The 12,141-nt window shown below is 32.8% G+C and overlaps 1 protein-coding gene across 3 annotated transcripts in view; it reads left to right on the forward strand.

Annotated features, from left to right (window-relative positions):
* Positions 1-9,971, forward strand: part of srpk2 (SRSF protein kinase 2) — a 71,340-nt gene extending 61,369 nt beyond the window's left edge. For 2 of the 3 annotated variants that reach the window (XM_087797666.1, XM_087797668.1), the window contains exon 15: positions 7,597-9,971. In XM_087797666.1, the coding sequence (XP_087653792.1) occupies positions 7,597-7,781 (185 nt within the window). In that variant the 3' untranslated portion in view covers positions 7,782-9,971. Of the gene's footprint in view, positions 1-92; positions 186-7,596 lie in introns of all 3 variants that reach the window. The other variant, XM_087797667.1, reaches the window with a different exon arrangement.
* Positions 9,972-12,141: the final 2,170 nt, after the last annotated feature.

Below are 12,141 nucleotides of genomic sequence, written 5' to 3' on the forward strand. Positions count from 1 at the left end.
GTGTGTGTGTGTGTGTGTGTGTGTGCATGCTGACGCTGAACCCTGCCTGTTCCCTCTGTGTCTGTGGCGCTGGTGGTGGTCGTGGTGTGCAGACCACGTCGCTCTGATCATGGAGCTGCTGGGGAAAGTTCCACGCAAAGTCTTTGCCGCCGGGAAGTTCAGCCGAGATTATTTCACCAGGAAAGGTAACGAGTGTGAGAGCGCACGAGCTAACGCTAACGCTAACGCTAACGCTGGCTTCCTGGAGATGGACGGCAGGAGGACGTAGAGCCGCGGACGCGTGGACGTGCCAGAGAATCGTAATTAATACACGCCGGTGGTCCACGACCTTTTACCACAAGTCTCAAAAACCTTGGTGACCTCTGACCCCATAAGTACGAAGGCATTATAATGCGTTCTCGTCACATGTTTACACATGTTTAACACAAAATAATGAAAATAATCTTTGAAAATGTTTAATATCCTTGTAAACGTAACAAGTGTTGTGCTTATTTTTATATAATTACATCCACAAAAAAATTATACCATTTTGGAAATGATTTAGCGGCCCCCCCACTTGCAATACCTTCGCGGCCCACCAGGGGGAATCACTGTAACACGCGAGATACTTTTGGCTCCGCCCACAGCCGGAGAACCTCAGTCTACTTTTCTTCGTGGATCAATCGATGTGTTTATCGAGGATGAAAAGTTTCTTTGAGCTCAAATTATTTTGTCATCACAGTAATGACACAAATCTTGAAATTATAATTAATGACGTTTAAATGTCACTGAGATTGAATATAATAAAGTTAGTTTATGAATCTGAATAATATTAATTTTAGAAGGTGAAAAGTTGCATTTTTATTTACAGACACTTAAATACATCATTTAAAAAACAATAAATTAGATTTAAAAAATGCAATATCTTTAGATTGAAAAGTTGGAATTTATGAATAAAGATAGTTTGACTCTTGATTAAAAAGTAAATGAAGTAAATAAATTCTAAAGTGTTATTTAGAATGTTTTCAGGTTTTAAAAAAGTGTTAATTGTTTCATTTTTAATAAGATCATATAATAATATAATACAATATAAAGTGCATCTCAATGGTTTCACACTTTCAAAGATTGAATCGACTGTTAAACATATAAATAATTATTTAAGTCTTAAATTGAAAAACAATAACAAATAATCTTCTCTAAATACAAAGTAAATCAATATAATCCTGATAAATAACTTGTCAAAAAGGTCATAATCATAAAGAAAATGCGATAAAAGTTACAAATGATAACTTATGAATAGTTTCATTTTTATAAAGAGAAAGAATTCAAAGTAAATAAGTATCTAAATTCATAAAGTGTCATCTAAAATGTTTTAAATTTTAAAAAAGTGTTAATTGTTTGATTTTTAATAAGATCATATAATAATATAATACAATATAAAGTGCATCTCAGTGGTTTCACACTTTCAAAGATTGAATTGATTGAACGTGTTAAACATCTAAATAACTATTTAGTCTTAAATTAAAAAACAATAACAAATAATCTTCTCTAAATACAAAGTAAATCAATATAATCCTGATAAATAACTTGTCAAAAAGGTCATAATCATAAAGAAAATGCGATAAAAGTTACAAATGATAACTTATGAATAGTTTCATTTTTATAAAGAGAAAGAATTCAACGTAAATAAGTATCTAAATTCATAAAGTGTCATTTAAAATGTTTTAAATTTTAAAAAAGTGTTAATTGTTTGATTTTTAATAAGATCATATAATGATATAATACAATATAAAGTGCATCTCAGTGGTTTCACACTTTCAAAGATTGAATCGACTGAACATGTTAAACATCTAAATAACTATTTAGTCTTAAAATGAAAACAATAACAAATAATCTTCTCTAAATACAAAGTAAATAATATATAATCCTGATAAATAACTTGAAAAAAAATTGTCATAATCATAAAGAAAATGCGATAAAAGTTATAAATGATAACTTATGAATAGTTTCATTTTTATAAAGAGAAAGAATTGAAAGTAAATAAGTATCTAAATTCATAAAGTGTCATTTAAAATGTTTTCAAGTTTAAAAAAGTGTTAATTGTTTGATTAGTCTTAAATTGAAAAACAATAACAAATAATCTTCTCTAAATCCAAAGTAAATCAATATAATCCTGATAAATAATTTGTGAAAAAGGTCATAATCATAAAGAAAATGCGATAAAAGTTACAAATGATAACTTATGAATAGTTTCATTTTAATAAAGAGTAAGAATGAAAAGTAAATCGATTCTCTGGCACCTTCACCGGCTCTTCCTGCTGCTGCCCGGTGAGTGAAACATCTGATGACTTCCTTCATCTTCTCTTCATCTCCTGAATATTCACACCTTGATCCTCGTGTCTCTCCATCTGCTTCTTTACAAGTCAGCGGAGGAAACAAGACTCGTCCGCGTGTTCGTCTCTGACTCACTTGTAAATTGTAGTATTAGTAGTATTAGTGTAGTAGTTGTAAAATGATATTATTGTAGTATTAATATAGTAGTTGTAAAATGATATTATTGAAGTATTAGTGTAGTAGTTGTAAAATGATATTATTGTAGTATTAGTGTAGTAGTTGTAAAATGATATTATTGTAGTATTAGTGTAGTAGTTGTAAAATGATATTATTGTAGTATTAGTGTAGTAGTTGTAAAATGATATTATTGTAGTATTAGTGTAGTAGTTGTAAAATGATATTAGTGTAGTAGTTGTAAAATGATATTATTGTAGTATTAGTGTGGTAGTTGTAAAATGATATTATTGTAGTATTAGTATAGTAGTTGTAAAATGGTATTATTGTAGTATTAGTGTAGTAGTTGTAAAATGATATTATTGTAGTATTAGTGTAGTAGTTGTAAAATGATATTATTGTAGTATTAGTGTAGTAGTTGTAAAATGATATTATTGTAGTATTAGTATAGTAGTTGTAAAATGGTATTATTGTAGTATTAGTGTAGTAGTTGTAAAATGATATTATTGTAGTATTAGTGTAGTAGTTGTAAAATGATATTATTGTAGTATTAGTGTAGTAGTTGTAAAATGATATTATTGTAGTATTAGTGTAGTAGTTGTAAAATGATATTATTGTAGTATTAGTGTAGTAGTTGTAAAATGATATTATTGTAGTATTAGTGTAGTAGTTGTAAAATGATATTATTGTAGTATTAGTGTAGTAGTTGTAAAATGATATTATTGTAGTATTAGTATAGTAGTTGTAAAATGATATTATTGTAGTATTAGTATAGTAGTTGTAAAATGGTATTATTGTAGTATTAGTGTAGTAGTTGTAAAATGATATTATTGTAGTATTAGTGTAGTAGTTGTAAAATGATATTATTGTAGTATTAGTGTAGTAGTTGTAAAATGATATTATTGTAGTATTAGTGTAGTAGTTGTAAAATGATATTATTGTAGTATTAGTGTAGTAGTTGTAAAATGATATTATTGTAGTATTAGTGTAGTAGTTGTAAAATGATATTATTGTAGTATTAGTGTAGTAGTTGTAAAATGATATTATTGTAGTATTAGTGTAGTAGTTGTAAAATGATATTATTGTAGTATTAGTATAGTAGTTGTAAAATGATATTATTGTAGTATTAGTGTAGTAGTTGTAAAATGATATTATTGTAGTATTAGTGTAGTAGTTGTAAAATGATATTATTGTAGTATTAGTGTAGTAGTTGTAAAATGATATTATTGTAGTATTAGTGTAGTAGTTGTAAAATGATATTATTGTAGTATTAGTGTAGTAGTTGTAAAATGATATTATTGTAGTATTAGTATAGTAGTTGTAAAATCATATTATTGTAGTATTAGTGTAGTAGTTGTAAAATCATATTATTGTAGTATTAGTGTAGTAGTTGTAAAATGATATTATTGTAGTATTAGTGTAGTAGTTGTAAAATGATATTATTGTAGTATTAGTGTAGTAGTTGTAAAATGATATTATTGTAGTATTAGTGTAGTAGTTGTAAAATGATATTATTGTAGTATTAGTGTAGTAGTTGTAAAATGATATTATTGTAGTATTAGTGTAGTAGTTGTAAAATGATATTATTGTAGTATTAGTATAGTAGTTGTAAAATGATATTATTGTAGTATTAGTCTAGTAGTTGTAAAATGATATTATTGTAGTATTAGTGTAGTAGTTTTAAAATGATATTATTGTAGTATTAGTGTAGTAGTTGTAAAATGATATTATGTAGTATAAGTGTAGTAGTTGTAAAATTATATTATTGTAGTATTAGTGTAGTAGTTGTAAAATGATATTATTGTAGTATTAGTGTAGTAGTTGTAAAATTATATTATGTAGTATAAGTGTAGTAGTTGTAAAATGATATTATTGTAGTATTAGTCTAGTAGTTGTAAAATGATATTATTGTAGTATTAGTGTAGTAGTTGTAAAATGATATTATGTAGTATTAGTGTAGTAGTTGTAAAATGATATTATTGTAGTATTAGTGTAGTAGTTGTAAAATGATATTATTGTAGTATTAGTGTAGTAGTTGTAAAATGATATTATTGTAGTATTAGTGTAGTAGTTGTAAAATGGTATTATTGTAGTATTAGTGTAGTAGTTGTAAAATGGTATTATTGTAGTATTAGTGTAGTAGTTGTAAAATGATATTATTGTAGTATTAGTGTAGTAGTTGTAAAATGATATTATTGTAGTATTAGTGTAGTAGTTAGTGTAGTAGTTGTAAAATGATATTATTGTAGTATTAGTGTAGTAGTTGTAAAATGATATTATTGTAGTATTAGTGTAGTAGTTGTAAAATGATATTATTGTAGTATTAGTATAGTAGTTGTAAAATGATATTATTGTAGTATTAGTGTAGTAGTTGTAAAATGATATTATTGTAGTATTAATATAGTAGTTGTAAAATGACATTATTGTAGTATTAGTGTAGTAGTTGTAAAATGATATTATTGTAGTATTAATATAGTAGTTGTAAAATGACATTATTGTAGTATTAGTGTAGTAGTTGTAAAATGATATTATTGTAGTATTAGTGTAGTAGTTGTAAAATGATATTATTGTAGTATTAGTGTAGTAGTTGTAAAATGATATTATTGTAGTATTAGTGTAGTAGTTGTAAAATGATATTATTGTAGTATTAGTGTAGTAGTTGTAAAATGATATTATTGTAGTATTAGTGTAGTAGTTGTAAAATGGTATTATTGTAGTATTAGTGTAGTAGTTGTAAAATGGTATTATTGTAGTATTAGTGTAGTAGTTGTAAAATGATATTATTGTAGTATTAGTGTAGTAGTTGTAAAATGATATTATTGTAGTATTAGTGTAGTAGTTGTAAAATGATATTATTGTAGTATTAGTGTAGTAGTTGTAAAATGATATTATTGTAGTATTAGTGTAGTAGTTGTAAAATGATATTATTGTAGTATTAGTGTAGTAGTTGTAAAATTATATTATTGTAGTAATAGTGTAGTAGTTGTAAAATGATATTATTATAGTATTAGTGTAGTAGTTGTAAAATGATATTATTGTAGTATTAGTGTAGTAGTTGTAAAATGATATTATTGTAGTATTAGTGTAGTAGTTGTAAAATGATATTATTGTAGTATTAGTGTAGTAGTTGTAAAATGATATTATTGTAGTATTAGTGTAGTAGTTGTAAAATGATATTATTGTAGTAGTTGTAAAATGATATTATTGTAGTATTAGTGTAGTAGTTGTAAAATGATATTATTGTAGTATTAGTGTAGAAGTTGTAAAATGATATTATTGTAGTATTAGTGTAGTAGTTGTAAAATGATATTATTGTAGTATTAGTGTAGTAGTTGTAAAATGATATTATTGTAGTATTAATATAGTAGTTGTAAAATGACATTATTGTAGTATTAGTGTAGTAGTTGTAAAATGATATTATTGTAGTATTAGTGTAGTAGTTGTAAAATGATATTATTGTAGTATTAGTCTAGTAGTTGTAAAATGATATTATTGTAGTATTAGTGTAGTAGTTGTAAAATGATATTATTGTAGTATTAGTGTAGTAGTTGTAAAATGATATTATGTAGTATTAGTGTAGTAGTTGTAAAATGATATTATTGTAGTATTAGTATAGTAGTTGTAAAATGATATTATTGTAGTATTAGTCTAGTAGTTGTAAAATGATATTATTGTAGTATTAGTGTAGTAGTTTTAAAATGATATTATTGTAGTATTAGTGTAGTAGTTGTAAAATGATATTATGTAGTATAAGTGTAGTAGTTGTAAAATTATATTATTGTAGTATTAGTGTAGTAGTTGTAAAATGATATTATTGTAGTATTAGTGTAGTAGTTGTAAAATTATATTATGTAGTATAAGTGTAGTAGTTGTAAAATGATATTATTGTAGTATTAGTCTAGTAGTTGTAAAATGATATTATTGTAGTATTAGTGTAGTAGTTGTAAAATGATATTATGTAGTATTAGTGTAGTAGTTGTAAAATGATATTATTGTAGTATTAGTGTAGTAGTTGTAAAATGATATTATTGTAGTATTAGTGTAGTAGTTGTAAAATGATATTATGTAGTATTAGTGTAGTAGTTGTAAAATGATATTATTGTAGTATTAGTGTAGTAGTTGTAAAATGATATTATGTAGTATTAGTGTAGTAGTTGTAAAATGATATTATGTAGTATTAGTGTAGTAGTTGTAAAATGATATTATTGTAGTATTAGTGTAGTGGTTGTAAAATCATATTATTGTAGTATTAGTGTAGTAGTTGTAAAATCATATTATTGTAGTATTAGTGTAGTAGTTGTAAAATCATATTATTGTAGTATTAGTGTAGTAGTTGTAAATTGTAGTATTAGTAGTATTAGTGTAGTAGTTGTAAAATGATATTATTGTAGTATTAGTGTAGTAGTTGTAAAATGATATTATTGTAGTATTAGTGTAGTAGTTGTAAAATGATATTATTGTAGTATTAGTGTAGTAGTTGTAAAATGGTATTATTGTAGTATTAGTGTAGTAGTTGTAAAATGATATTATTGTAGTATTAGTGTAGTAGTTGTAAAATGATATTATTGTAGTATTAGTGTAGTAGTTGTAAAATGATATTATTGTAGTATTAGTCTAGTAGTTGTAAAATGATATTATTGTAGTATTAGTGTAGTAGTTGTAAAATCATATTATTGTAGTATTAGTGTAGTAGTTGTAAAATCATATTATTGTAGTATTAGTGTAGTAGTTGTAAAAAGATATTATTGTAGTATTAGTGTAGTAGTTGTAAAATGATATTGTTGTAGTATTAGTGTAGTAGTTGTAAAAAGATATTATTGTAGTATTAGTGTAGTAGTTGTAAAATGATATTGTTGTAGTATTAGTGTAGTAGTTGTAAAATGATATTATTGTAGTATTAGTGTAGTAGTTTTAAAATCATATTATTGTAGTATTAGTATAGTAGTTGTAAAATCATATTATTGTAGTATTAGTATAGTAGTTGTAAAATGATATTAAATCATATTTTTTAGTCACGTCGTCTACGACCCGCTCAGCGTCTGTTTCCTCCGCCGTCTTCTTCTCTCCGTCCACGTCCGTCCCCCCTCACGGGTGTGTCTCCCCCTGCAGGCGAGCTGAGGCACATCACCAAGCTGAAGCCGTGGTCTCTGTTCGACGTGCTGGTGGAGAAGTACGGGTGGGCGCACGAGGACGCCGGACACTTCACGCACTTCCTGCTGCCCATGCTGGAGATGGTGCCCGAGAAGAGGGCGTCGGCCGGAGAATGCCTCAACCACCCCTGGCTCAACTCGTAGCCTCAGACCCCCCCCCGGGTACGACCCTCCCGCCCTCCTGCCGTAAGCCCTCCCCCCTCGAATCCTCCCCCTCTGACACCCCCAAGTGGTCACCTGTGGTAGCGCAGCGTAGAGATGAACAGAACACTGTGACATCATCAGTCATGGACACGCTACCATGTGGTCCGAGCTCATCGTGAGTCGCCCCCCCGAGGGTCTCCTCGCCCTCTCGAGTCCATCGACACTCTGTGATGTCATCAGCCCGCCAGGTTGATTGACGGACAGGCCGTGTCGCGCGAAAGGTTGATTGACAGCTACTACGAGGCATCTCACGTCGATTTGATAATGTAGCCGTCTTTGTGTGATGACATCATCAAGCTGCGTCGGTTCTCGGGTAGAAGGAGGTTGAACTCTGTCCGAACATGTTTTAGGTTCAAAGGTCATGTGACTGTGATCTTTTTAACCGTCTTCTCTCGAGTTTAGAAGTTGATTTTCACACTTTTACTCCCGTCTTGAAGGTCCCATAGAAGGTTCCTCACCTGGTTCCTCACCTGGTTCCTCACCTGGTTCCTCACCTGGTTCCTCACCTGGTTCCTCACCTGGTTCCTCAGCCATGAAGGAAGGGTATCCTTGTATGGGCGTATCATCCCATAGAGGTTTGTACCTTGTCCAGTGCAAACCTCTCCATTAAGAGTCCTAGTCCTGGTCCTGGTCCACTGGCAAAAAGAACATTGCTATAAAGATCAACTTAGAAAAGCACTGAGGTGCCACATACCCCTGCCAAGGAGCTCATCTCACGCGACTCGCACATAACAACACAACACTACAGAAGAATGAAGATGACTCACGACAAATCGATCCGACTCCTTGAATCGTGACTCAGACTCAAGTAAACCATTAAATAAACCAGACTTAACTTTCAAGTTCTCAATCAACCTCTGTATGTTTTTGGACTGTGGGAGGAAACCGGAGTGTCCGGAGTAAACCCACACAACACGGGGAGAACATACTAACTACACACAGAAAGGTCACAAGGTGGCCTGGAAGTGAACCAACAACCTTCTTGCTGTGAGGCGACCAGTAAATGACTTCAAGAGTTTCTAAATTAAAATTCCAGATCATTTTGAATTGATTCATTTACGAGAAGAGCTTAATAGTTTTCAGGAGCCCCCCTGACCCCCTGACCCCCTGACACCCCTGATGAGAGCAGACCACAGGTATTTAACATCCTATGTGACCTTCAAGATTCCCTCGTCCCTGACGTTCCCTCTTAACTTCTTCATCCAACGTTCTCCATACTTTCTGGAATGTAGAGATTTTTTATCTGTCGCCCGATTCCTCCGGTCGCTGCAGCCTGAAGTTTATGGAATGATCGCCGGTGCCTGCGTCGCCCCCCCATCTAGACCCCCCCTCTAACCTCTGACCCCGGCCCCCTCAAGTTTACGCCCCGAAAGTTCCCCAAAGAAACTCTTCAGCTTCTCTGCCACGAGGGCCGGAGGACAGCCAGTCCTCCAGAGGGCGCTGTGACGGGAGCATGATCAGAGGAGAGAGAGTTGACTTATGAACTTGACTATGTTGTGAAGAGTTGATTCCAAGGACGGTGACTGTGACCCCCCCCTCCTTTACCTTTAACCCCGCCCCCCCCTCACCATCCCACCTGTGGATCGACCAATGAGACGGAGGGGGCGTGGTCAGCACTTTGTGTTGCGTTCGTGTTCTTCAGGAAATCTTTGTACATAGAGCGACACGAACACTTGAGCGTCGCTGACCCTGCTGACCCCGAGGAGGAATGTTGAAGACTGGACTGCGCCACCTGCTGGCCGAGCGAGCTACTGCATCACGACAACACTATACACTTGCATCGTCACAGTTATTTGCCTATTTTTCGCAATAAAAAGATTCTAAATTAAATGTTGAGATATTTTTAAAAATAACGGCGACAGAATCTTCAGACGTGATCGTGTTGTTTCCTTATTAGAAGAATATCATGAAGACTATTATGGGATTTGTTTTTTTTTTACGCCGTGGTCTCCCTCCCGCCCACGTGACTCCAGTGGAAGAAAAAAAAAGTGAAAAAAAAAAGAAAAAACGTTTTGCAATAAAAAGTGTGACGAGCGTCTCACCCGAGACCTCCTGGTGGCGCTGTTTCAGCCACGTGACTGTTCTTCCTGATGACTCGTCTGTTTCTATTCTCGTTTAATAAAAGTGTCATTAATGGACTCGTTTGGGAGAAATTACTGATGCTCACAAGATGTTATGTCTCTCTCTCCCTCTCTCTCTCCATCCATCCCTCTATCTCAATCTATCTATCCATCTATCAATCCCTCTATTTCTCTATCTATTCATCCCTCTCTCTCTCCATCCATCCCCCTCTATCTCAATCTATCTATCCATCAACCTATCTATCTATACATCCCTCTCTCCCTCCCTCTCTCTCTCTCCATCCATCCCCCTCTCTCTCCATCCCTCTTTCTCTCTCCCTCTCTCCATCCATCCATCCCTCTATCCATCTATTCATCCCTCTCTCTCTCTCTCTCTCTCCATCCATCCCCCTCTCTCTCCATCCATCCATCCCCCTATCTCTTGATCCATCCCTCTATCTATTCATCCCTCTTTCTCTCTCCCTCTCTCTCCATCCATCCATCCCCCTATCTCTCGATCCATCTATCTATCCATCCCTCTATCTATTCATCCCTCTTTCTCTCTCCCTCTCTCTCCATCCATCCATCCCTCTATCTATCTATTCATCCCTCTCTCTCTCTCTCTCCATCCATCCATCCCTCTATCTATCTATTCATCCCTCTCTCCATCCATCCATCCCTCTATCTCTCTCTACAGTTGAAACCAGAAGTTCACATAAACTGTATAAAAAGACCATTTTTTTTGTCATTGTTTGACATGAAATTAAAATAAACGTTTCCTGTTTTAGGTCAATTAGGATCATTTAGTTCTATTTGTTAAATGAATAATGATAAATATATTTTTAATTATTGTCTTGAAAGTCATAAGTTTTCATTCAGCTCATTAGTTTTTGGTACCACTGACTTTAAAGTGTACGACTTCAAACGTCTATCCTTCCACAATAGGTTAAAGTCAGTTTAGGTCCAAAACACTGACCTTGTTCTCCTTCAGTCTGTAACCAGTTTGTCAGGAGCTTCGTGTCATCATTTGAAGACACATTTGAACCTGAGCTTCAACTTCCTGACGTCTTGAGATGTTGCTTCAGTGTTTATTCTAGGATCTACTGTGTGATGTGCACCAGTCGCTCCTGCAGCAGAAGAACATCACAACAGGATGTTCTTCACAGTCTGGATGATGTTCTCAGGCTTCAAGCTTCAAACGTAAAATCAAGATCTTTGTGTCTCTTCATGAGATATGATGGACATTCATGGTGTTTATACTTGAGAGTCTGCACAGATGAACGTGGAACCTTCAGACGTGTCTAGAACCTAAGGATGAACCAGACTTAAGCAAGTCCACGATCATCTTCCTGAGGTCTTGATTTTTTTGACTGTCCCATGATATGTTCACAGAGAAGTTCAGGTGAGACTTCAAAGGATCCACAGTTGAGACTCAAATCAACTCAAATGTTGTCAATAAACCTGAAGCTTCCAACGACATGACATCATCATCTTCATCATCATCATCTTCATCATCATCTTTATCATCATCATCATCATCATCTTCTTCATCATCTTAATCATCATCTTCACCATCATCATCATCATCATCATCTTTATCATCTTCTTCATCATCTTAATCATCATCTTCACCATCATCTTCTTCATCATCTTCACCATCATCATCATCTTCACCATCTTCATCATCATCATCTTCTTCATCATCTTCACCATCATCTTCACCATCTTCATCTTCATCATCATCATCTTCACCATCTTCATCATCATCTTCTTCATCATCTTCATCTTCCTCATCATCATCATCATCACCATCATCATCATCTTCACCATCTTCATCTTCATCATCATCATCTTCACCATCTTCATCATCATCATCTTCTTCATCATCTTCATCATCATCATCATCATCACCATCATCATCATCTTCACCATCTTCATCATCTTCACCATCATCATCATCTTCTTCATCATCTTCACCATCATCTTCACCATCTTCATCATCTTCACCATCATCATCATCTTCTTCATCATCTTCACCATCATCTTCACCATCTTCATCATCATCTTCATCTTCTTCATCATCATCATCATCATCATCACCATCATCATCATCTTCACCATCTTCATCTTCATCATCTTCATCATCATCATCTTCTTCATCATCATCTTCATCATCATCATCATCATCATCTTCACCATCTTCATCATCTTCACCATCTTCATCATCATCATCTTCATCA

Source organism: Callionymus lyra, chromosome 8, assembly GCF_982586985.1.
Source record: "Callionymus lyra chromosome 8, fCalLyr1.hap1.1, whole genome shotgun sequence".
Classification (NCBI taxonomy): Eukaryota; Metazoa; Chordata; class Actinopteri; order Syngnathiformes; family Callionymidae; genus Callionymus; species Callionymus lyra.